A 24,110-nucleotide genomic window follows, 5' to 3' on the forward strand; every position below is an offset into this window, starting at 1 on the left:
ATCCATCAGGATACAGACACATGTACAGGTAGGCATCGACCAATAATTACAACAAAATTTCTTTTTGTCCACTTTGCTAATGTTGCCTATGTGTTCAAACTATGTCCAGCTTGGAAGTACAATAGCACCTTTTTGGAAAGCTTTCAGTGATAGTAGCACAAAGCAAATATTTAAAAAACTAAGTCCAGATAAGTCTTCTGGAAGCTTTTAAATCATCACCAAGAAATCCACCCAATAATGTTAATGATCTATCATTAATGTCATCAGCTCCAAGACAGCTTTACAGCTTTAAAAAATTCTACTAAGTATAAATACGATTATATTCTTTTCCACTCTCCAGAGCCATCTTCCTCTCTGTAGCTGAGACACACAGAAGTGCGTTATACATCTCGGGAGTTGGATTAACTCATTTTAGACAAAAGGGTGACATGGCCATAGGCACTGTTAGATATATTCTGTCTTCTCTTCAGAAAAATCAAACACATTTAGCAAATCAGAGTTTGGATATCCTGGGATACTCCTGGGTACTCCATTAATTCCAAGCAGAAACCAAAGTCTAACCCAGGGCATGGCACATCATTGGGAAACAGACCTTTATTTAATAAATCGATGAAAATGGCCACGGCAAAAATTCAAAACAAAGGCAATTACAATAAACAAAGTTTATTGATTAGTCCATAAACATGACCTTTAAAAAAAAAAAAAAGTATAAACCATACAACTGACTTTGGTAAATAAATCAAGGTGCTCCCCCGGTGGGAGGTCCACCTAACCAACACAGCTCTTACAGCGCTGAAGACCATTCTCGTTGCAGACAGTACACTTCAGAGCTTTGAAAGAGTCTGTAAAGCAGTTTCGAAACACTGACATCTTGCTCCCATGGCAGACGGAGCACGGAAGAAAGCCAAAGCCTCCACAGGAGGGGCACTCATGTGGATGCTGTACTCTCTGTAGAGGAACAGGGAGGACAGAAGACGTGTTAGCATGAACGACTCAGTCAGCCTTCCTGTAGTTCTGTATTATGGATGATCGTAAAATAATATTGACATGATATGGCTGTGGACTTGAAATCACCGACCATTTATGCACATTAGACCCGGGGGGAAGCTTGCTAAAGTTCTACTTATTATCCCATTGATGGCCATCAACAGCACAACCTCGGTTCGTGAAGGCTGGTACATTTTAGGTGAAAGGGTCCATAACCCAGGAAGTCTATCTTATGAAAACATGCATCTTTAAACCAAGCAATTCAGGAAATGGTTATTTGCATTAGAGGAAAGTACTGTAGCTTTCCCTTCAGTAACTCTGAACAGTTTTCTAGTTTTGTTTATAGAAGAGTATCGCTAATAGTGAGTCTGGAAAATCAGAAAACTAAAAGCTGAATAGTAGAGGAGCCACTGTCAGCTGAAGATTTATTGTTGTGCTGCACATAATGCTTTGGTTTCTTAAAAGCACCTTCAAATGCCTTATTGCATAAGCCTTCCCTAAGCTCATCCTTTACACATACAGACACCTTCTACAACAAAGCAGGTAATTCAGGCATCTTTACCCTCTTTTTATATTTAAGGAAATAGGCATTGAAATCTTAAGACATTTATCTAAGTCCATGAAACGTCCCACAATGGCTATCCACTGCTCTACCTCAAGTAAAGATAAAACACCCTTCTACTAGAATGAAAATAACTATGTAGTGTGTTGAGGATAATATTTTGAAAATTATTCACACACATTTCTATTTGCTTCTTTGAGCACATATCCTTGGCTGGCGCCCACTGGTGGTATCCATCAGCTGGGGGGGAGATTAAGAAGGAGTCATTACAGAATGAATACAGAGAGAAAAGAGAATTAAGAACAAGCTTCTGACTTGCAAAATAGGAGTCTGCAGCAGTGTTTGAGAGCTTGGCTTTGTGAAGGGAATAATTGCTAAAATAAGATTGGGAAGGGGTGCCTGGGTGGCTCGATGGATTAAGCCTCTGCCTTTAGCTCAGGTCCTGGGATTGAGTCCTCCGTGGGGCTCTCTGCTCAGCAGAGGGCCTGCATCCCCCTCTCTCTCTGCCTGCCTCTCTGCCTACTTGTGATCTCTCTCTCTCTCTCTCCGTCAAATAAATAAATAAAATCTTTTTAAAAAATAAAGAAATAAAGAATAAAATAAAATAAGATTGGGAAATATGATCTATATACACACAGAGAAACACACTCAGACAAACATATTTTATAAACACATACATATGGCTATTCTCTGGAGATTCACAACTGCACATACTAAGTCCCCAAATGAAAGGAACCCATTAACTAGGTTTAATCCACCATTTCCCCAGCTCATACAGCTACGATAACCCTTTTCCCAGGAAACAACTGTAATTCTCTCACAATTAATACCTTAAGGAATGCACTTTGGAGAACAAACATGAAGGGCATGATTGCCTGAAAATCTGTATGTTCCCAGATTCTTTTTCAGATATACATTTTCTCTATATGGCAAAGTTCACTTGCAGTCACAGTTTGACTTAGCTATTAGATCAAGATGGCAAAATCCATGCAATTTCTCATTTTTAGTGGCACAGAATTACTTTGATGGAAAGTAGTGGCTGGCAAGCTGAATGAAGCAAACAAGGAACTTTATCAAGATTATAGACTCAAAACTGCTCCCAAAAAGTTAGATTAAGGGTGTACAGCAATCTGATTATTTTCTAGGTAGGTTTTTGTTACTCCTCTGTGCAAGAATTTACCAAAACATGGTATAGTGAATCAATAATTGTACATAATATTAAAAAGTCTTTAGAAAAAAATCCAACAACTTCGAGTAAAAGCAAACCTAGTGATAGGAAATGAAGGGAGGCAAGGAGAAGGGAGTTGAGGGAAACTGGAGTGGGAGACGAAACATGAGAGACTATGGACTCTGAGAAGCAAACTGAGGGTTTTGGAGGGGAGGGAGGTGGGGGGTTGGGTGAGCCTGGTGGTGGGTATTAAGGAGGGCATGTGTTGCATGGAGTACTGGGTATGGTGCATAAACAATGAATTCTGATACACTGAAAAGAAATTAAAAAAATAAAAAATTTTAAAAATAAAATAAAATAAAAAGTTAGAAAAAAAGCAAATTATAAGAGAATTAGTAAATAATGGTGTTCTTCGTGAATTTTAGAAAGAATATGATGAAGATAGGCCCTTGACATTCATTAGAGCTATGCTAGAAGTTTATATTAAAAATACATAATGACTTGTACAGCAAGAGCCCTGACTGGTCAGAACAAATGTTGGGCTGGCCTAGGTTCTAGAGAAAGGACCTGCAGGGCCCCTGAATCTGGGACTTCACCTATTCGTGCTAGATTACAACTAGGTCTGGTTCCAAGCAGAATAGGGTTATCAAATTTTGCAACTAAAAAGATAAGATGCCCAGTTAATTTGAATTTCAGATAGAGTACAAATAAATGTTTGTATAGGTATCTTTCAAATACTGCCAAACTATGGAAACAGCCCAAATGCCCCTTGATACTTGAATGGATAAAGAAGATGTGGAAGATATATGCATTAGAATATTACTCAACCATCCAAAAGAATGAAATCTTGCCATTCCCAATGATGTGGATGGAGCCAGAGAGTATTAGGCTAAGCAAAGTAAGTCAGAGAAAGACAAAAACCATATGATTTGACTCATATGTGGAATTTAAGAAACAAAACAAATGATCATTGAGGAAAAAAAGAGAAAGAGAGGCAAACCAAGAAACAGACTCATAACTATAGAGAACAAACATAGTTATCAGAGGGGAGGCAGGGGGACGATGGATTAATACAGGATAGGGATTAAGGAGTGCACTTGTGATGAGCATCAGGTGTTGTATGGAAGTGTTGAATCACTCTATTGTATGCCTGAAGCTAATATTATACAGTATGCTAACTAACTGAAATTTAAATGAAAACAACCAAAAAGGAGCAAATCCCACAGTCTTTCCTCTTTAAGAGTAGTTTTTAACCTTTATTTACATCCATGCTTGTCTCCAATAATGTATTACATGGGATCCTCAAACCAAAAAGAATTAAAATGATACGTGCTGTGACCGAAACAGAAGTGGGGTGGGGGAGTAGGTCTGGAGTTCACAAGGCTCCATTAGCCTCCAGGAATCTCATTCCGGTTAAGCCACCCAGCACAATCAACTCCATTTGTTCTTCCAATAAAAATAAATAATTCAGTCATTTCTAGCTGTCTCCTTCAGAGAGCACTTTTGTTATAATGTTATACTTTCGTTAGACTTTGGTTCCAACTTAAAAGAGTCTCAACAAAGAAAAAGAACTGGCTTGGATTCGATATATTAGATGCAGCTAAGGAGATGGTTCTGCCCTCAGGACAGATGTTGAAAGAGCTGGAAAAGTCCCCTAAACAGGGACAATGGAAACAACCCAAATGTAGAATCTAGAAAGGAGGAAGAAGGGAGAACCGAAGGTAGCAATAGTCATTATTCTTAGCAACAAAGCAGACTTCCACTTTCAATGAAGAAGTTTACTGCAGCAACATTGAACTTGAAGCAATTAGCTCTTCCATGCCCTGTAGCCCAGCAAAGTGAGAAACTATGTAGACCTGGGTGAGAATACCACAAGGAGGACTGAGTCTACAGAATGACCCTCCTTTGAATAGTGGTTTGGGTAAAGACATGTCCTTTTGGGGTGGAATTCAAAAAGAAAGGGGGGAGAAGTCATTCCCCCATTTTACCTATTTCTGTTCACATATACTTGGTGAGAGACTTTAAAAAAATAGACACTCAGTAGGTAAGACACATTCATGTATTCCTTCATTCCACAAATACTAAGTGTCTACTTGCCAGGCACTGTACGAGGCGGTGGGGATAAAGCAGTGAGCCAGACACTTTCCTGTTCACTTCAGAGTAGCTCTCAACCCCACCCTTAGGTCTTTGAATAAGTCTACTCCATACTGCAATCATCTGAATTGAAGCACAGAAGAACTCCAGAGTTTCAACAAAGGACCAAGGACACAAGGAGAAAAGGGTGGAGGTCATCAATGGTTGTCAAATAGATTTCCTTTGTAGCACAAACTCAAATTCAGAAACATAAAGAGATTTTCCCCTTATCTAATACAGAAACATCAAAGGCTTTCAATGTCTTCCTTGAAATTAGGAAATGAATGTACTTATTATTTTTAACCTCAGATTGCCCATTCCTATTCTAATAGAGCTGGAAAGACTTTTTTTAAGTATTCCAACAAAGAGGAAGTAATTTATCTGAGTTCCTGAAACCATTAGCCTCATCAACCAGATTGTCTATGAAGTGAATTTATCCACATAAGAAATCCTCAAAGAGTGCACACTTGGCATATAGTCCTCTCTGGACAATTTACCTCTGTCTGTGCATTTTGTTTTAAACTATATTCAACAAAATTCAGTAAATGCTTGCTAAGTAGCTGCTAAACACCTCTCTGTCTGATCAGGCTGATAATAGACACAATCTTTCCTGATAATCAGTGTTTCCAGCATCCTCCTTTGCAGACTTGAGAAAGAAGCCACTGAACAAAATCCAGACACAGAGGAAATTTGTAGCTCATGATCCTAAATGTGTAAGTTAAACATATGAGTCTGTTTCTTGAACCCATGGTGATGGACTGCCACAAACATACTTAAAAAGATGTTCAGATATCAGATAGAGGCAGGCAGAGTACATGGCCTGATTTTCCAGGTGAGTAGGTGGTGTTCTGCTGCTGTGGTCTATGACCAAGCCATGGGCACCCCCAGAGGGACGGGCAATCATCCAGAGCAATGCTTCTCCAGGGAGAGTTAGAACACTTTCTGACAGCTCCAATGCCCCGTAAAAATAGCCATAGCATCCTCCATCTGTAGCTGAAAATCTTACCCCTGTTTTTCATGAACAATAAGTAGTCACCGGCCCTCAGGGGAAAGTCAAGATTTTACAAGAAAAAAGTACAGGCAATGGACACTATATTGGCAATCTCATTAGAAATGACAAGAATGTTTGTTCATATCTTTAAAAAAAAATAGCAAGGCAAAAGCGTACTTGGAGCTTCTCTACCATCTGCAATCTTTAATTCAGTATCTGCCATAACCAGGTGTTTGCTAATACATCTCAAGGCTCCCCTGGCTTTCTCTGTGTGGACACCAGCAGGATCAGCCATTCATCATGGTTATTGTTTAGGGGAGCCTGAAATACTTCTTTGCTTCTAATCTTCAGCTTGTTTATTCATATAAAGAAATACATAAATGCATAAATAAAAAATTTCACTCAAATGGTGTTTTCATTTCATCCTTCTCACCCAAGCATTATCCTACATAAAATAATAATTTTTCTCTCCTTTTTCATCAGTTAACGGCTTTGCCTTCTCAAAAAAGAAACCTTAGATGAAAGAGGATTTATTCATCTTTTCACTCAACAAGTATTTATTGTCTATTATTTGCCAATCCCTGTTCTAGGCACTAGAAGAAAAGAACAGAACAAAGTAGACAAGGATCTTGTGTCCACATACTGCTCATACTGTGTCCCCATGGGGCTCATACTCTCATACTGGGAGAATCCCCTGCAAATTTCATCTCAGGAACAGAAGTCCCACTGGTGCACCTAGCTCCACTGAGCACAAGTACCCATACCAGCTATTGCTATATTCCAGCAGCTTCTGCTGGCTTTGACCAGCTCCTCATGTGTAAGTCCACTGACAATCTTCATCAATGAATGAATCAGGCTCACTCAGCTTCCCAGAGCCGTTTTCACTTGGGCTGAATGTATGCTAAGATTCTTCAACCAGGAAATTTTAAATTATTTGTTGACTGCATTTTTAATGGTCTAACTGCAACTGCTCTGCCTCTTTGCTCACCATCATTTGGAATAACTACTGAAAACTAGGACCTGAATTATGAGGACCAAGACAGGCATCATCTACCATGTAGTACCAAGTTACAGCAAACTAGAACCTGGCAAAATTTGCCTGGTTTCTCTCTAAAATTAAGACCAATTTACCTATCTTTCAGGATGCCCCACCCCTAGTTTCAGAGCCTAATGTTAAAATCTATCCTGCTCCCTGGATGTAATGCTCTGTCTACTTGAGCCTTAGGTCCTACCTCATATGATCAGATTTCGCAGACAACTATATGCCACTTAATTTGAGAATCATGGAAGCATAGATTCATGCTGAAGACCATGGGCTTTGGAGTCAAGGTGACTGGAATCATGACTCAAACACTATGTGTAAGGTCTTTAGCAAGTGATCTAATCTTCTGTGCCTCCATTTCCTTGTCAATAAAATGGGGACAATAATAGAACCCAACATGTAGAACTGTTGTGAGGTTTTGATGACTTAATACATGTAAAACATCAAGAATATTACTTGCTACATAGCTAAGTCTCCAAAGTTTCCAACCTCATGAATATTTAATTCCTACCACGGCCAAAAGTCAACTTGAAGAATGAGATTGGTTTAGACCAGAATCCTGCATCCCTAGCCACTCTTCTTGGCTCTTCCAATTGTCTCTCTTGAAGGTATCTTTACCTAGGTTAGTGTGCCTTAAGCCCTAGCCTCTTTCACTGGCAGAGTTTAGGGCTTTCTTGGATGGTCACAATTTCTCTACCAGTTTTGCCATACAGGAAAAGCAACCCAACAGAGTTATAACACTTTACAGCAACTACAACAGCATAAGCCAGTACCATACAATTCTTTTCAACATCAGTAAACATCTTAAACATTTGCACCTTATTTATGTTATCTGTAGAATGGAGACAGACTTAGTGAAGAGGACAAAAGCTTCTTTCTAAAATTCTTTGAGTTGAGAGAGAAAGGTTATATATACAGCATGAGGGTGTTAACCAATCTGAATTAAGGGATTATAGACACAAAAAACAAAAGTTCATGAGCAGCTAGGCCAATCATCAATCTTCAAAAACAGTAATGAGAGAGATTTAGCCTATATGCTCTAAAAGATGCTATTAAATGACAGAAATAAAAACAGTATGATATTGGTACAATGAGAACTGACAATGGAACTGACTAGAGAGCTCAAACCAAGACCCGAATGTACATGAGGATTTACTATGGTATAAAACTGGCACAAAAAAGCAATAAAAAAATGGTAGATTATTTAGTAGGTGATTTGGGGAAGCTATTTCATTATAAGTAAGAAAATGAAGGGCAACCCTGACAGGACCCCTCTCACTCCTGAGAACTCTTTCTGTATCTTCACTTCAAAAACTTCTATCATTTTATTCACAAAAAAAAAAAAAAAAAAAAAAAAGAAAGAAAGAAAAAGAAAATAAAAGGCATTTCATATGAATGAAGACCTAGATGTGAGACATTAAAAAGTTAATGGAAAGAGATACAGAATAATACCTTTGTGACCTTAAAATGAAAGTTTACTTCATTATGAGGAAGAATAATTTGATTCTATCAGAGGATTTCTATTGGATGAAGGACATCATGAAAAAAACTGGAAAAAGGAAAGGAAATATTGGGAATGACTAAAATGAACAAAAAATTAATATTTTTTTATAAGATTTTTTATTTATTTATTTGAGAGAGAGACAGTGAGAGAGAGCATGAGCGAGGAGAAGGTCAGAGGGAGAAGCAGACTCCCGTGGAGCTGGGAGCCTGATGCGGGACTCGATCCCGGGACTCCGGGATCATGACCTGAGCCGAAGGCAGTCGTCCAACCAACTGAGCCACCCAGGCGTCCCAAAAAATTAATATTTAGAATACAGAAGGAGCTTCTGAAAACCAACCAAAACAAGCAAACAAAAAACTTTTATGATGTAAGATGTAAGAATACACAATTCACACAAGAAATCCAAACTCTAACAAGAATAAATGAGATACCTAAACTCAGTGGTAATCAGGAAAATATAAATTAGAACAGTAAGGCAATATATATTTACACTTATTACCCTAGCAAAAATTAGCGAACAGTACATTAGAGAACAATGTAAAACAATAAAAAATGCAGAAACAAATAAAATAATGTGGCAACACACTAAACTTCTTTCTCTACAAGAGGGACTAACTCCAAAGTGAACCATTTCAGAGACACAGCTACTTGGAAAATTAAGTGTACACTTAAGCAATTTCTACTCCCAGAGAAGTTCTTAAGGGAATATGTTCAAGGCTATGTTCACTGTCTGAGAAGGATGTTGAAGGACATCTAGGTATCCATCAATGGAAGAGTAGGTATGCAAAAAATAGTGGGTGTCACCATGGAGTGGCACTGTCCAAAACAGAGCCACTGGCCACATGCAGCTATTTAAGTTTAATTTTAAATAAGTAAAATTAAATAAAATTAAAGTTTCAGTTTCTCAGTCACACTAGCCATGTTATTCACTATAATAGTGGCTATAAAGTGCTCAGTAGCCATATATAGCCTGTGGCTCCTACTTTGGATAATGCAGATATAAAATATTTCCACCCTGGAGTAGTTAGAAGAAATGGATTATATGTTCATACAGTAACATAGATGATCCTTAAAAACATAGCACCTAGTAAAAATAATTTGCAATACAGTTGGTACAGTACATAAGTGTTACATAAATAAAAAATGTACACAGAAAATAACATACCTTAACCAAGTTAAATCATTTAAATAAAAAGGTATGCCAAATTAATGGTTTCAAAGGGTTGGAGTCGAGTATAGGGACAAAAGGAAAAAAAAAATCCATCCATACAGATTTTCAAGCTGAGAAAAGTGGCAGAATATGAAGTACCTGCCCTCATTGTGCTTGTCCTTCAGGGAAGATCACAGTATGAAAAAGGCATGATTCCTAAAACCAAGGAACACATAGTTCATCTGGGACATGAGCCAAATAGCCATAGAAAAGTAATACAAAAGCAAAAAGAAAAAAAAATTGATAAGCATCCAACAAAAAGAGGGTTATAGGAATTCCTAGGTGAGAGAGACCAGGTATGATTTGGGGGAAGAAGCAATACTCTATGTGGGTCTTGAAGATGGTGGAGGGAAATGAGGAGTTGGGCCAAGAGCATTCTAGTCAGACTAGACAGCTTGCCAAAGGAATGGTAGGAAGAAGCCACACATAGTTCTCTCTTTCAGGTGAAATACAAAAAAATGATAGAGAATCAGACATGAGGTCAGTAAAGGAAACTAAAGCAAGAAGAGCCAGTACTAGCATATAGATACTGGGTGGCCATATTGCCCAGTTCACCTGGGAATGTCCTGGTTTATGTGTGCTGGCCCAGAACAATTATTAGTAGAACCTTTTCATTCTCAAAGTGTCCCAGTTTGGGCAAGAAAATGTATGACTTTCCTAACGATAGAAACAGGCTGATAAAATAGTGCAACAGAGAGCTTCCTCTTTTGATACATTATATATTTTGATTTAATACATAATATATTTGAACCAATCACTGTTCTGATGCTATAATCATTAGAATTAGAACAAAATTAAAGTGTGTACTTTTGGAGAAACCATTCTCCTGTAATCTTTAGAAATGATAAGCTGGTCCATGGAAAAAATAATTTAAATGGAAATTGTAAATGTGCTTCAAAACAATTGCCTGATTCTGAAACACTTCATCAACAACTCTATTATGATGAATTAGGCTCTAATAGCACTAACTGGAATTCCCAGCTAATAGTATGAGGTTGGTAGAAGCTAACACCAAAGTCACCCCATCAGGAGCAAATCTAATAGCAGGTGATATCAAATTAAAACTGCCACACGTATCCTGTTCATATTTGAAAGAACATGGAGAGAAGAATTTAATTAGGAAATCTCAGTTACAATCAGAATGTGTTTAACATTTTGATTACTAAAAATAAGTTGCTAAAAGCACAATTACCTCAATTTTGGTTAAGAGGTCTTGCAGTTCTCCTGATTCATTCATTGACAAAATTTTCTCAGCACCCTATTAACAAGAAAGGGTTGGGGGGGGGGGGAGAAAATCCATTTTGTTAGTATTGGAGGAAACAAAGTTCTAGCCAGGAGAGAGTTTAACCCACCAGATATTGAACACCATTCTTCCCTTCAGGTCTAAGTAAACTTACAACCAGGAGGCCAAATTGGGGAGTAAATTTCTTCTTCCCTTCACATATTCTCCCATTTGTTAAGGTTTAGTGGAAGCCAAAGGAAGACTGCCAGCAGGAGGTGAGAGCCAGGAAGCCCACAACTGTCAGATTAGGTCCACATATGGAAGGTTCCGGCACACCCTCGGAGTTGTTCAGAGAGCCTGAAGGCCGCTGTGCCACCTGGGAAAGGAGACCATTGAGCAAATCCCCAGCTGGGGCTGTCTCCACCCTATTCCCATCAGTGCTGACATAACCCTTATAGCCACCCGTGTAAAGAGAGCAGCAGCTAATAGTAATAATGAAATTAATAACACTGACACTAATTAAGCACACATTATGAACCAGGCATCCAACACCCCCTGATTGGAAGTGGTAGACTCTACTGAGAGCACAAAGTGAGCCTCGGTGAGATTAAGCAACAATTCCAGGACCAGGCAGAAAGCATTCAGAATGGGAATTTGAGCACAAGCAGGGGACTCATTCCACCCAGAAGGACACCGTGCCATTTGGGACTCCAGAAACGATTCAGAGCAAACCTGAGCCAATCCCAGAGAACCGACACTTTCAACAGCCCCCTTGACACAAATCCTGAGCCTGACACTCACCCCAACCCATGCCCTCAACGCGGCCCTTGGGGAAGGTCACCACAAAGCCAGCTGGTCGGACCTTCCATGCTCCTAGGCCCTAACCCCAACCCTCAGTTGGGTTCTGAGAGGTCCATTCCCAGAGGCCTGGCTCCAAAGTCCCAGGGACTGAGAAATACCAGAGGACTCAGCCTGCAACATAGAAGGAAACTGTGCCATATGGAACTCCAGAAAGGATTCAGAGCAGGAGAAATCTGAATGCAAACCTGAGCCAGTCCCAAACTTGACCATGAAAACGAGAACAGGGGCAACGCTTGCGCGTTCCAACAAACTCACAGTGTTTATTCTTTTCTCCTTTCCTGTCCGGCCTCTTACATTCTCCTACTCAATTTCCCAAAGTAGAGGCATAGAGAAGGAAGAATTACTTCTGATCAAAGGCCAGAGACCATGTATGCCTTGTTCACCACATCTCTCTGGCACAGAGTAACAATTGCTGGCACAGAAGAGAGGTTGAAACAATTTTTGATTAATCAACAAGAGCAGGAAAAATAGCATCACACAGTAAGTAGTTCTTGGATTCAATCCATGCTGGGCAGGGCAGAAAACACAAAGACTCACTTAAAAAATTCTTTAAAGCTCTTTGTTCATAAGAAGGTTACAATAGGTTTTTATGCAAACACCCAACAAAGCCAGCCACAATGTAGAATGGAAAAGAAAAGTGTCAAGTGGACAGCGCGGAGAAGGTCAGTGAGGAAACCCCAACATGGGGGAAAGGATCTGCTTATTGAGGGCAGAGAGGGCATTCTGAGGTTAGCGGCGTTTGATCCGGACCCTGAAGCTGAAGGGGGGTTTCTAAGACAGTGTAGGCAATTTTCATACTGGTGTAGAGGAGCCTTGAGTTCTGGGTTTTATTTTACTTCAGTTTATCTTATAAAATTCATGTCATCTGAATCACCATCAGAAATGTCAACTTGATATATGAAAAAGTACTATGAATGAATACCCAGGGCTACAGAGAATGTATGTAGGTCAGGTTATTTTGTTTCCATTGGGGGTGGCTTGGCCAGGAGTACAGACAGACAGAGCTACAGTGGCAACCAAGGTAACAAAAGCATGGAACGAAACATGGAATTCTAAATCATAGCAATAACTGGCACTATTTTACTTTGGCTGCATTCTATTTCTTTAAAGGAGTCAGCTCCGCGCTAAAATGGAAAAAGCTCCTGGGGAATCTGGTCCATGAACGAATTCAGCAAGGAGAATATATGACTCATTTTTCTTCAATGAAAGCACATGCACCACAATGACCCCAGACAAAATGAATGTACCAGAGAAGCTATCACGCATCTGCTTTCCAGCCCTTTTCTTATCTCAGCCGTCAGCGGAGCCTTAGTTGTTTAGAATACAATGCATAGGCATTCTCATTACCCATCAATACATGAAATTTGCCCTTCCTCAGCCAAATAATTCCAGCACCATCAATAATACAAGAGCAGATTCTGCGTTTCAATAGAAATATCTTTGCTCACATTAAGCGATATAGCTAAATGCATGATAGTCACTGCTCTTCAAGACACACCTGGGGTCTGGTGCATAGCCGATATACTAAGTGCTGAAGGTGGGAAAAATTCTGCTCTGTACCTAAGACCGGGGAGCTGAGTACTCTGTCCCTCTCTCCACGGCTGCTACTCAACATGGCATCCGCCCACAAGTCCACCTGGCTGGCCCTCAGATCTTTTCCTCGGAATGAGCGCTCTGCTCTTTTGCCAAGTACTGAGCAGAAATGGTAGTCAAAATCCCCTGCCTCCCTGCTGGGTCCTGTGTCCCCAACCTCCTCCTGACCCTGTCCTTGATGAACCTAAGTGCAAGCTTTTACAAGGCAGGACAACAAAGTCGCCATCCTCTCTGCTCCGAAGCAGCAGCAGGATGGGGATCTAAGCTTCGCTGGCAAGTCTCGGGAAAAAATGAGATTCCTCCCATCCTGAGGCTTTGAACATTTCTCAGGCTCTCTCTCCACCTACGGGGTTCTGCACTGCATTTTGCTGTTCCAAAGGTCTCATTCCCTGCAGTTTTCCATCAAAAACATTCTAATTATTACTTGGTTTATAAAATCACTTTTGTGTCCAAAAAAGAGAGTGTATTTTGGTAAGTGCTGACACTCTTAAGGAACACTCTTTCCCCCGGCTGATATTTGGCAAAGAGTATCACGTGTGAGTTGGTTAGCTTTTAAAATGTAAGTCTACCATTCAGTTCCACGCAAGTGGAAAGTAGCAATTAACTAGTCTTTCTGTTCCTTGGCATAGATTACCAGGACTTCCAGGACACCAATGGGAATATTTCTAATGTATTGTTCCAATTGATTCAGAATTTTTTTTCTGAAAATTAATACAATCTTGAAATTAATGACCACAGGAAGGTGCTGGGTGCTTTAGAGACGCTGGCTCTTTTCATCATCAGGGCAAAGTAAGCATTATTATCTCATTTTTTTGAATAAAGAAAGTAAAGCTTGAAGAAAATAAAGAACATGGCCAGTACCTTTTAGTTCATTAACACAAAGCCTGGCCAGATCTTGAATTCAGGTCCCCCTGCCTCTAAGCCTGTACTCTTTCCATGATGCCTGGCCAGTGACAGAATTTATTAGTTGAAGAAATGCTAGAGATAAATCCTAGTCTGAGGAACATGATGGTCTATAATTGGGATTCGCTGTTGACAAGGTGCCCAAGAATATCAAGCGAGTGCAAGCTTTCACAGCAATGACTTTAAACAATCCATTTAAATGTGCTGGAGAACCTAAGAAACATCCCAGTTCCGTTCTTATGTCAGTGTCATTCATGCCTTATTTGGTTATTTCAAAAACACTGCATATTCCAGGAAAAAAAAGTTAGCTCATTATCAACTTCAATACACGAAATTAGCTCTATTCTCAAATTCTTCCCACCTTAAAATTCTGAGCAGTGAGCTATGACAAGTGAAGAAACCACTTTATTTTACATGTAACAAGTTCCTCACACTAAAATAAGACAGTCTCCATAATCGTTTCTCATATAAGTCACCAAAAAGAGACTCACACGTTCAAGGAACAAGAACAAGTTGAGAAAAGATATCAGCCCCTTGCTGATTAGGACTGCCAAACTCTCACCCACCATTTTTGATCCATGAATTTGCAAAAGTGTGCCACCATACTCACTCATACTCGTGTTCACTCACTTATCTCCACATTTGACACAATTTGGAGCCTCCATGGTGGGTTAGGCACTGTGCTAAGAGTTAGAGATCTAAACAATAAACAAACAAAAAGGCTCCCTGTTCCTGTGTAACCTAAAATCTTTTGGAGGTGACAGATAATGAACAAAAGATCACACAAAAAATGTAAGTTTATAACTGTCATAAATACCCACAAAAGAGATGTCAGTACAAGATGTTGTAAAAGTATATATAAAAATGTGTAATTAACCTAATCAACAAGATTAGGGAAAACTCTGTAAAGTAATGATTAAGTTGTTATCTTTATGAAAAAGAATAGGTAATTGAGCACATAGATGAAAGGAAGGAAGGAAATTAATTAGGGCAATAAGGCAACCAATTATCATATGTACATGACTTTCAGTGGTCACCATTTCCTTTGATCCAAAATAAGAAAAACCATGTTCCATGAAACATGCTATCAGATTCCACATAGTATTTTGGATTGGTGCCCTGGAAGAAACAGAGGGAAGATACCAGGCCACAGGGTAAGCCATCCATTTTACCAATAAGCCCAGGAGAAGATAAAGTCGGTGTAAGCCAGCTTGGATTCATACTCTTCCAGATCTCTGTGAAGAGTTGTAGATCAAGGGTTTCCAAACATCATCACCAAAAACCAAAATAAACAAATACAAACAAGTATTTTTTCTGAAGAATTAATTTAAATCACACATATAGATTTTAGCTGTCTCCGGGGTGATATATTTCCATGCTGATATCCAGGCTCTGCAAGTCCACATTGAACAACCATGTTTGGAAACCACTGACCTATTTCTGAGATGTCCAGAAGAACTAAAAAAATGTTCTCATTAACCAAAACCAAACACAACTTTTAAGATACACACACACACACACACACACACACACACACACACATATGTATGAGCATATTGTGTTATGCTTATATATTATATATTATTTTGTTTTGTTTTCTATTTACATTTATTCACAGACCACTTCATCTTGCTAAGAAGGTTGCCCACAATAAAAGATCCACACAATGATATAATAAAATAAAATTTGAATTAAAATTTAGGACATGAGAATTGTCTAAACACATTCCAAAATGATAGCTAGGATTGAGCCTTTAATTTAATTCTAAGCCAGCTCCTGGGTTGAAACAAAGTTTTTCTTAGCATAGTCACCAAACAACTCAATGCCTTACTATAATACTTTAGATGATCTGGTTACTATAATAAATAATATCCCTGCTTTTTCATTAACCATAAAAACAGTTTCCAAATAAATGCCAGCACAGACAATGGCTCCTGACTCAAACAGGGCAAGTTTTCATCCTTCTTGCTGGCTTCAAGCAAAAGACTCCTTTTGCCTTTTGCTTAACTACCTCTTGCCATCTATTTCTCCCTGTTCTACTGAACACCTTACATTGCTTGCTGGAGTATCTTCTGGTGATGGGGCTGAAACCCAAACTACTCTGCATGGTTGAAAAAACCTCTAAGATCTGGTGGTCCCAGCCCTCCCAACCCTGTCCTTTAATACCATATACTCATGATACTCTGAATCTCTCTCCTTCTCCTGGACATACCAGGTCCTTCCATGAGATAATATGCCAATACATGTGTTCTGTACCTTTGTCCAACATTTCTTCTGTCCTTCCCACACTGTCCTGGAAAACTTCTCGACGTCCTTCCAAACCCATTGCGATGTTACCCTATCCATGAAGCTTCTTTGATTTTCCCAGACAAAAATCAGTATTCCTTCCTCTGGGTTCTCAGACCACATTATGTCCCACTGCACAGTGAGCCCAGCAGTGATGACAAGGGCTGCGACTTCTTCAGGGACCCAGTGCTTTGTGTGGGGCACCAGAGACACTCACTAAGTATTTTCCACATGGATGTCGTCAGCCATTTTGTAGTAAATACAGCATTAAATTCCGAATGGCTGTTTCTTATCATGACGGCTGATTTAAAAAGGACAGAAAAGCAAAGACATAGATCAAAATGCACGTTGGTGAAGGTAAATGGGAAAGCTGATTTGGGTTGATGATAGAATGCCAGACCCCTCAAGGAGTGAGAGGAATGAACACGGTACAAATGCTTTCCCCTAACCACTGCTTCTTTCAGCCGGGCACTTGATGGGAAGCGAAGAGCCAACCCCTGGAGGCTACCGTCTGAGGAAGATAGGGAGGCTAGGACTGCCTAGTGTCAGTTGCTAAAGGATCTTTCTGCTGTGTAATCAGGAGAGCAGATGGCAGGGCTGGCATTCAAGGAGCTCAACCAGCACCTAGCACGGCGACTGCCAAAGGATGCTCTCAATAAATGTTTTGTTTCTGGGGCTGCATGCCCACCAGAACGGGAGGTTACATCAACCCTGGAGACAGGCCACCTGAGCCCTGCTGACAACGGCAGAATTTACTTCAGGAATCAGCTCTGGATCATCTCCAGGACATGAGCAAACTCCACTGAGACCCTGGAGTTCTACACCAAACACTTAGGCCTGGAAAATGTTCAAAGCAGGTGTAGCGGTATCCCTCCAGTGTCTTATAAAACACAGTAAAACCTCCATAGAGAATCTCATTCTAAAGAGCACGGTCTTCCTGTGTCCCTGGCAGGAAGAAGAAACTGCAAAATCGACTGTAAACTACTGGACTTGTTGTGTGTAATTATATAATACAGACTTTGGGGTTTTAAAAAATGCCTGCCAAAGACAGTGATTTAGGTTTTGGGTAATTAATGCCCAGCCACTTTTTTTTTTTTTTTCAGTGTAGCTACAAAGAACAATTTCTCATGGGAGCCAATTTTGATATTTTTATAATAAAGCCATATCATCCAAGTAGATGATCACTGGGATATATTATTCTCTTTTCTATTCAAAAGTCTATTTCGTTTGTGCCTTTATTTATTTATGTGTTCTTGTTCCTTTAACATTAATATCAAATTATATAAAACTGACATCAAGTCACTAGGTTAAAAAAGAAAAAAAAAAGAAGAAGAAGATAGCGGGGCACCTGGATGGCTCAGCAGGTTAAAGCCTCTCCCTTCTGCTCAGGTTGTGATCCCAGGGTCCTGGGATCGAGCCCGGCATCGGGCTCTCTGGGAGCCTGATTCCCCCTCTTTCTCTCTCTGTCTGCCTCTCTGCCTGCTTGTGATCTCTGTCTGTCAAATAAATAAATAAAATCTTTAAAAAAAAATAGTACTGGGGGCTAAGCTAGATGCCAGAAGACTATTTTATTTAATAGACTTAAGACTATTGTCTACTGTGTCACAAAATTCTCTGCATAAACTGATTTTTAGAATGCAGTGACTGAAGTTCACCAAAAGGGTTTTTTTTAAAAATTCAGATATAATTAATACATAACATTTTCCTAGTTTAAGGTATACAACATAATGATTAAATATCTGTATATGTTTGCAAAATGATCACCACAATAAGTCTGGTTAACGTCCACCACAGCACATAGGTACACATTTTTTCTAGTGATGAGAACTTTTAAGATCTACTCTCTTAGAAGTCTTCAAATACACAATGCGGTGTTGTTAGCGATAGGTACCACCCTGCACATCACAGCCCCATCAGTTTTTTATAACTGGAAGTTTGTACCTTTTGACCCTCTTCACCTATTTTTCCTCCTTGTCCTATGTCCCCTTTGGCAACCACCAATCTGTTCTTTCTATCTATGAACCCATTGTTTTTTTGTTTCTGCTTTAGATTCTGCAAATAAGTAAAGTCATACAGTATTTGTCTTTGACTGTCTGACTTCATTGATTACCATGATGCCCTCCATTCCATCCATGTTGTCAAAAATGACAGGATGTCATTCTTTCTTATGGCTGAATTATACATATACATATAACATATATGTGCATCACAATTTCTTTATCCATTCATCCACTGATGAACAGTGGATAGCCATATCATGGCTATTGAAAACTTTGCTGCAGTAAACATGGGGTGCATAAATCTTCTTGAATTAGTACTTTTGTTTTCTTTATATAAATACCCAGAAGTGAAATTACTGGATCATATGGTAGTTCTAATTACAATTTGGTGGGAAACTTCCATACTATCTTCCACAGGGGCCGCACCAATTCACTTTCCCTCCAACAATGCACAAGTGTTCCCTTATATCTACGTCCTCTCTAACCCTTGTTATTTCTTGTCTTTTTGATTATAGCCATTCTAACAGGTGTGAGGTGATATCTCATTGTGGTTTATATTTGCATTTTCCTGAAAATTAGTAACGTTAAGCAACTTTTCATGGACCTATTGACCATCTGTATGTCTTCTTTGAAAAAAAATTTTCCACTCAGATCATCTCCCCATTTTTCACTTGGATTGCTTATCTTTTTGCTATTTAGTTGTATGAGGTTTTTTTTTTTTTTTAAGATTTTATTTATTTACTTGACAGAGAGAGAGAGATCACAAGTAGGCAGAGAAACGTGGGGGGGCGGTGCAGAAGCAGGTTCCCTGCTGAGCAGAGAGCCCAATGTGGGGCTCGATCCCAGGACCCCAAGATCATGACCCGAGCCAAAGGCAGAGACAACCCACTGAGCCACCCAGGCTCCCCAGTTGTATGAATTCTCTACATTTTGGGGTATTCATCTTTGATCCGATATATGATTGGCAAATATTTTCTCTCGTTTGGCAGGTTGCCTTTTCATTTTGTTGATGGTTTCCTTTGCTGTGCAGAAGCTTTTTGATTTGATGTAGTCCCAGTTGTAAATGTTCACAACCAAAGGTTTTTCTGAATAAGACTCCAGATTCAATTCTAGTGCCCCCACTTACAAATTAATTTAACTTAGACAAATAAGGTAAACTCTTTAAGATTCAGTTTTCTTATTTGTAAACGGGGTATAATTATGTTTATAGTGTCATTGTAAAGATTACATGAGTTGATATATAAGTCCAGAACACTGTATGACACACAATAGGAATTCAATAAATGGTAGGTGTCTATTATAATAATAATAGTTATTATTATTGAAGTCTTTTAGAAATATTTTAATTTAAGATTAATTTTGAGTGTACAAAATTTGGTATGCAAACATTTCCTATCTAGAGTCAGTAAATAATAAAAGAAAAGTGGAGACCAACAAGATTATTACTAGTTTTTGGATGATACCACCATAAAGTAAAGAGAATGTAATTTAAAAAAAAAAGGAGGTGGAGTGTCATACAAACTAGGATGAAAGTGACTTATTAAAAAGAACAGTTGCATGTGGTATAAAGAGCAATGGGTGTTATATGCAACTGATGAATTGTTTGAATTTTTGAAAACTACCTCTGAAACTAATGAGGTACTGTATGTTGGCTAATTGAATTTAAATTTAAAAAAAAAGGAAAAGAAAAGGTGATATGAAATTTGAAGACGTTCTAGCTAAGTTGTAGAATTGCTGAAGTGTTCTTTATTATGAGATATTTAACTAGCTTTCAGCTAGGACTCTCTGGAAAGTCAGAAACTAAGGACAGTCAGTGAACAATATTACTGAAAAAAAAAGAGTTGATTATTTTTCTTGGATAACATGGATATTTAATCACTCAGCAGGAAAAATATATGAGAAAGATTCACATGGTGAGGGGAATTGAGAAATATAATTAGTTGATCAAAATGTCAATTATAATTCCATTAATAGGAGGGAGCTCCTACTTAAATAGGCCTATATCCCAGAGGGGATTGCAGGATATTTAGACATGGACAGGCTACTGAAGATTCATCACAGAAGCTTATTTATTCAATAAAAATTACTCTATCTTTCTTATTATGAGCTTAGTGAAATAATCACCCCTACCTAATTGCTACCCGGAAAGACTTCTCTGCATTGTCCTGAAGTTCGGGGTCATGAAATGAAAGAGATGTTCCATTTTTATAAGGTACTATAATGCTAAAGAGTCATGAGTTTTCTAATAATGGTTCTTTTTAAACTCATGAGAATAACCTAGTGCCTCTTTTCAGATCCCAGCAGGAAACGTGGATTCCCAGAGTTTAATTGAGGAGCACTTAATGAAAGGATAATCCACAGAAGTGTGGACGACATTAAGCAAACACTTCACTTGGTGAAACACTGGGGATGGGCAAAAACTAAATTGTAACCAACCCTAGGTCTAGCAATCTTGAAGAAGGTATTACATGACAGAGTCTAACAAAAGCGAGAACCATGGGAAGGGGGCTGAGAACATAGACAGCCTCTCCATCCAGCCTCACTCAGATTTCCCCCTTAGCCTCCCCCTGACTGAAGTCAGAAGGCAGAATATTCTGTGTGGGGGCAACTGCCAAGTTTGCCCTTCTTTGGGTCAGAACAGGCTAGTGAAAGGGAGGGAATGGATCTGGAAGGGAAAACAGAAAGTAACCAGCCCACCAGCCATGAATCACATGATTCCTTTCTGTCTACTGGAGTCGCTCACCATTTGAATCCATTTATTACGTGTCTTCAGAGCAAGAGGCTATATGAGCATGTTTCTGAAAGCCTAGGGTAAAAGGAAGTGAATCGCGTGGGTAGCAAGGTATGTTGGAAAGGCTGAACTGCTGGACTTAAAACTCTGGATTCGACCACATATTAAATCCTGTCTCTGCTACTTAATTGGGTGTGCAGCTTGGGCAAGCTACTTAAGCCCTCAAAACCTCAGTTTTCTCAGCTATAAAATGAAGGGGGAAATATCTCTATTGGGTAGAGTTGTAAGAAATAAATGAGGGAAGGCACGTGACATGCTTAGCATAGTACCAGGCACACATAGAGCCTTGGGAATTAGAATCATATTTGTTTATTTTTGTTGTTTTCGGCAGACTAGTAGAAGTAATAGATTTTCCACTGAGTCTAATTCCAAAGATCTATTTTGAAAGCCTCATTGTCAGCTGTTTTCTTTCTTAAATCAACAGCAGTGACCTCCTTATTGTGGGACTATCCTCCTCCTATTATTGGTGAGGAGAAAATATTAATTACCTCCATTCCACTGTCACTATCTATTCTCCTTTTTCATCAGAGAATCCTCTGAAATTCATTTAAGCACAGCTTACAGCGAAAGGCTGTTTTTCTCAGCCTCCTGTGCAGTTAAATGTAGCCATGGGTCTGAGTGAGACCTTGCCAGTAAGATGTGAACACAAGTGATGCGTACAGGTTCCAGGCCAGACGCTTAAAAGCAAACAGCTCACTCTATACTTACTGTTTTTACCTTTTAACAAGCCAGAAAAAGTGTAATGAAGGTGAGCCATTTCTACCAGGAAGTGAGAAATTGCCCGGAAGGGAGGTACAATAAGGTAAAAATCACTCACGGAGCAGAGACAATCTATACCATTGGGCCACTACCAGCTCAAACTCAGTTGAGAGGCAAATAAATATCTACCTTATTTCAACCAATAACCTTTGATTTGTATAAATGGTGGAAAAACACATACATACATAGATACAGGTATACATACATATGCATGGATAGTTGGACAGATGACGGAGAGGGACAGATTTACATTGGGTTATAGAGACAGAGACAGAGAGAGATAGAGATAGGATGAGGATAACGTAGATGTGAGTTAGAGCCTGGCATAAATTCCCAGGTACTGTTCAAAATTTAAGAATTTTTTCAGCTATAAGATTTAAGGAAAGAAGTAAAACAGGGTAGAAATAATAGCCTTGTCCAGAGAGATTTCGAATAGCTATTTTTGACTCCTTCCCCATTCCTTTAGGAACTCTCCTTGCCAGAAATTTCTTCTCTTGGGAGAAGGACACTGAGGAACTAATTGCGTAGGCAGGTCAGGAAGGATGAATAAAACTCAGGTCTCTAAATCTGGACTGAGAACAAAGCCTGGTACTCCTTTGTCATCTCCCTTTGTCTTGGCCTCTGAGGCCTCCAAAGAAAGCAAGCTTGGGATTTTCCCAAAGTTTTAATGCTCCCATGATTCATCACTTGTGAATCTTGGCTGTTACAGGGGTAGGACAATGCCAGGAGGACAGTTCTTAAGGAGTGTGGGAGGGAGGGGTTCGAGCAATGGCCCTAAGGGAAGCAATGGCCCTAAGTCGTCAGTCTATTGAGGACTTCCCATTAACCATGACCATGTGCACTGTTAAGTATTACCCATTTAATCTTTACTGCATCTCTGCAAAACATTTTTTAAAATCCTAAGTTTTAAAATAGGGAAACTGAAACTCGAAGAGTTTAGAAAAGTGTGTCACAAGAGTACTTGTTCAAGATTGCCCCATAGCTTACAGTTGTCAGGGTCAAGGTTCACATTAGATCTACCTGGCTCCAAAGTCTATACTTTTCTTCACTGAACTTCACTTTTTCCATTTTTAAATATATATATATATATATATATATATATATATTTTGTTCATATATATAATATATATATATTGATATCTACTTCTAAAGCATGCTATGAGAATAAAGCATGATGCTAACATCTTAAGCCACAGTTTAATATAGAACATAGTAAGTACTCAATAAATAATGCCTATTGTACTATTATTCCTATAAATTTTACTCTTATCCTCACACACCATGATAATATACATTACAAATTTTGCCTGATGTTCAGTGATGGTGGATGATAAAGAACAAAACTTTTAGATCGTGTCATGTCTTAGGTCCCCTAGACCTTTTCACCCTTTCATTTATGCCATCAGGGAAGACAAACTTCTGCGCTAAGGTTCTGACCTGTGTATCTCCTATTTGCCTCCCTGAAGCACAAAAGTAAATGGCTGTAAATAGAGGCCATCTGTTAAAGGATAGGTCTGTTTCAGAGCAAAACCAGATGGTAAGTATGTAGTGCTCTTATTCAGAAGGTGGACTATTGCAAAAGTAATTCGTGAAATGACCACTTACCTTACCCACCTTAATAAGGCAAAGTGCGATCATAGATAAGAAATAATACCCTAATAGCCAAAGGATGAAATAAGCTAAAAGAAATGAGAGCATACTTGAAGCAGTAAAAAGTACAAAATAAAAGTAGATTCCAAGAATAAAAAGAAATGTAATATAATCAATGAAAACTAGATAAAATGTAGCAAATAAAAACTAAGAAAAAGATATTAGTGGAATAAAATATTGTGACCAAAGCCCCCACAGACCAAGAAAATTAAGATAAAGAGAGCCCCAGGAACATTTTAAAAATAAAATGAAATAGGAAAAAAAAAATCTGAAATTAAGAAATTAACCAGTTCAAGTATTATGAGGTATGAGAATAAAAGCCAAGGGTTTTATTAGAATGCATAAATGAGGCAACCTCTAAGACCCGGTAAACCCTCGCATGGAAACTACCCAGGCATTCAAAGCCAAAGTACCGAGTTACTAACCTATAAAAGGCACCACCAAGCAG

The 24,110-nt window shown here is 38.9% G+C and overlaps 1 protein-coding gene across 5 annotated transcripts in view; it reads right to left on the reverse strand.

Moving 5' to 3' along the window:
• Positions 1–576: 576 nt before the first annotated feature.
• The window catches only part of GRXCR1 (glutaredoxin and cysteine rich domain containing 1), a 327,600-nt gene continuing 304,066 nt past the window's right edge, over positions 577–24,110 (reverse strand). For 4 of the 5 annotated variants that reach the window (XM_059162433.1, XM_059162460.1, XM_059162451.1 and 1 more), the window contains 2 exons: positions 10,790–10,855; positions 577–948 (listed from right to left, as the gene is read on the reverse strand). In XM_059162433.1, the coding sequence (XP_059018416.1) occupies positions 769–948; positions 10,790–10,855 (246 nt within the window). In that variant the 3' untranslated portion in view covers positions 577–768. The remainder of the gene's footprint in view (positions 949–10,789; positions 10,856–24,110) is intronic. The other variant, XM_059162470.1, reaches the window with a different exon arrangement.

The sequence above is a fragment of the Mustela lutreola genome, chromosome 1 (genome assembly GCF_030435805.1).
Source record: "Mustela lutreola isolate mMusLut2 chromosome 1, mMusLut2.pri, whole genome shotgun sequence".
Lineage (NCBI taxonomy): Eukaryota > Metazoa > Chordata > Mammalia > Carnivora > Mustelidae > Mustela > Mustela lutreola.